Raw genomic sequence first — 1,988 nt, forward strand, 5'->3', positions numbered from 1 at the left:
TTTATCAGGATATAAAGCTCATACACGTGACGTTTTATCGATGTTTTGATAGGCTGTTAGGCTCATTAATTATTAATGAGCTTTTGAAAATAATTACAATGAAGTTACAAAGTAGTTACAGTTAAAAAGGAATAGTAATAATAATCATAACTATTCCTTTTTTAACTGCAATATGTGTTATTGGTCTTGACTTGCCTCTGCATAGACTAGCTTTGTAGCTATTTGTGGGGCAGCCATTATATTGTAAACATGATTTTCTTGTTATTAAAAACAGGTTTGTTCCTGAACAGGTCCACTGTTTTTCCAATCATTGGAAAAACAGTGGACTAATGACAAGAAAATCTTGTTTCATTTGTAATCCATCCCATTCTCATTGTTTTGCCTGATTAAATCTCTCTGTTACAGTTATTGTGGACACAAATCAGTGGTATCACGCAACAAAGATTTTGCCAGGAGACCTCAGCATTACAATAGGAGCAGAATTTGATTAGAAATTAATGCTCAGGCCAACTTATTTATAATATCTCAAACCATAATGATTGTAAGAATATATTTTAGCTAAAGATGTTATGATGAAAAAAGGAAAATTAATACTATAATAAGATTTATACCATGCCGTAGAAAAACCAGAAGGTCAGAATAGGCAATTAACTCCATATTAATGAAGTGCAAGACAGTTTGAAAATGTGGTTGGAGTTTTTTTTCCCACATTTTTATTTCCATAATATTAATTACAAAGTAAGTTATTAAGGTACGTAAAGTACGTTAGGTACAAACATTGATAATAATGTAATCATTTGATGTATGGTATAACAGATGATAATTTACTATCAATAAATAATTTCCATAGCCTGAAGTTTCCTTTGCGTGTTTTTAAGGGTATGTACTTTTCAGTCTTATATTTCATATTAATCATTTCTTTAAAAACAGTGATATTTGGGCTAAGACTTTGTTTTCGACGCGTCCAGATATGCCATGGGGACGAGCCTTCTGAAAACATTTTACCAAGCCAAGCTAATCTTGACGACTCAACATACGTTTCAAGATCTATTAAGTTCAAGCCTCCGTATTTCAGGTCATTTACAGCTGGAAGTCTAGCTATTTTATCTGTCCCTTTCCATAAAAAATTATAAATATTAAAGTTTAATTATTTTATAATTCTTCTGGAGTTGTTAGAACTGAGAACCCACATAACATTTTGGGAAGCAGGAGTGGTTTAATGACATGACGGTAACTTTGCCAACTAGTGAGAGACCTCCGGCAATTCCATATCGACTATTTGTGTTCGAATGTCTTTTAATTTATCATATATATTTTTTCTGTAATTGGTCAGTATCGTTAGAGGTGAATACTATACCCAGGGATCCCCAGGGCTTTGACAGTTTTGTTCCACTTCAGCCCCAGTGGTGTCGCTGTATTTTGTCTGCATGAACCGATAACGGGTCTCCTTGTCTTACTCCTCTCTGTAATTCAAAATAAGATGTACAAATACCATTATTTAATACACAACTAGTTTTTTCTCTATGAAATGTTTCTATCCATCTTATAAGGGTTGGCCCAAAACCGACAGCATCTTTAACATTTAAAGGGCCCACTGACGTATTTTTTGGGGTGCGTTGCTAAGGATGTAATGGTTAAGTAATTTGAGAGAATTTGGCATTATTTAGGTCAGTTTCCAACTTTTGTAAGCCAATGACCCGAAATATGACGTCATCATACCACGCCCATGGTCACGTGACCAATAAAAGAAAACTCTAGATTTGTCTCCGTGCTACGCAATTTGGGTATTTAATCGATGGTTTGATAATTTGTATTCGTTTTTGCATCCAGCCAAGCATGGTTTTGCTTTTATTTTGAAAAATGTTCTTTTTAAAGACATAAACGATACTGAAATACCCATAACCTTTTCAAAAAAGATGATTTTAAAAAATCAATGCTTAGCTATATTCTGTATTTGGGGGTGAAACGTGCCGTGTAAAAAAAATAAT

The 1,988-nt window shown here is 33.5% G+C and overlaps 1 protein-coding gene across 2 annotated transcripts in view; it reads left to right on the plus strand.

The window, feature by feature from the left end:
* Window positions 1–856, plus strand: part of LOC137970556 (uncharacterized) — a 7,166-nt gene extending 6,310 nt beyond the window's left edge. For both annotated transcript variants that reach the window (XM_068817078.1, XM_068817079.1), the window contains exon 4: window positions 406–856. In XM_068817078.1, the coding sequence (XP_068673179.1) occupies window positions 406–491 (86 nt within the window). In that variant the 3' untranslated portion in view covers window positions 492–856. The remainder of the gene's footprint in view (window positions 1–405) is intronic.
* The last annotated feature ends 1,132 nt before the right edge of the window (window positions 857–1,988 follow it).

Source organism: Montipora foliosa, chromosome 9, assembly GCF_036669935.1.
Source record: "Montipora foliosa isolate CH-2021 chromosome 9, ASM3666993v2, whole genome shotgun sequence".
Lineage (NCBI taxonomy): Eukaryota > Metazoa > Cnidaria > Anthozoa > Scleractinia > Acroporidae > Montipora > Montipora foliosa.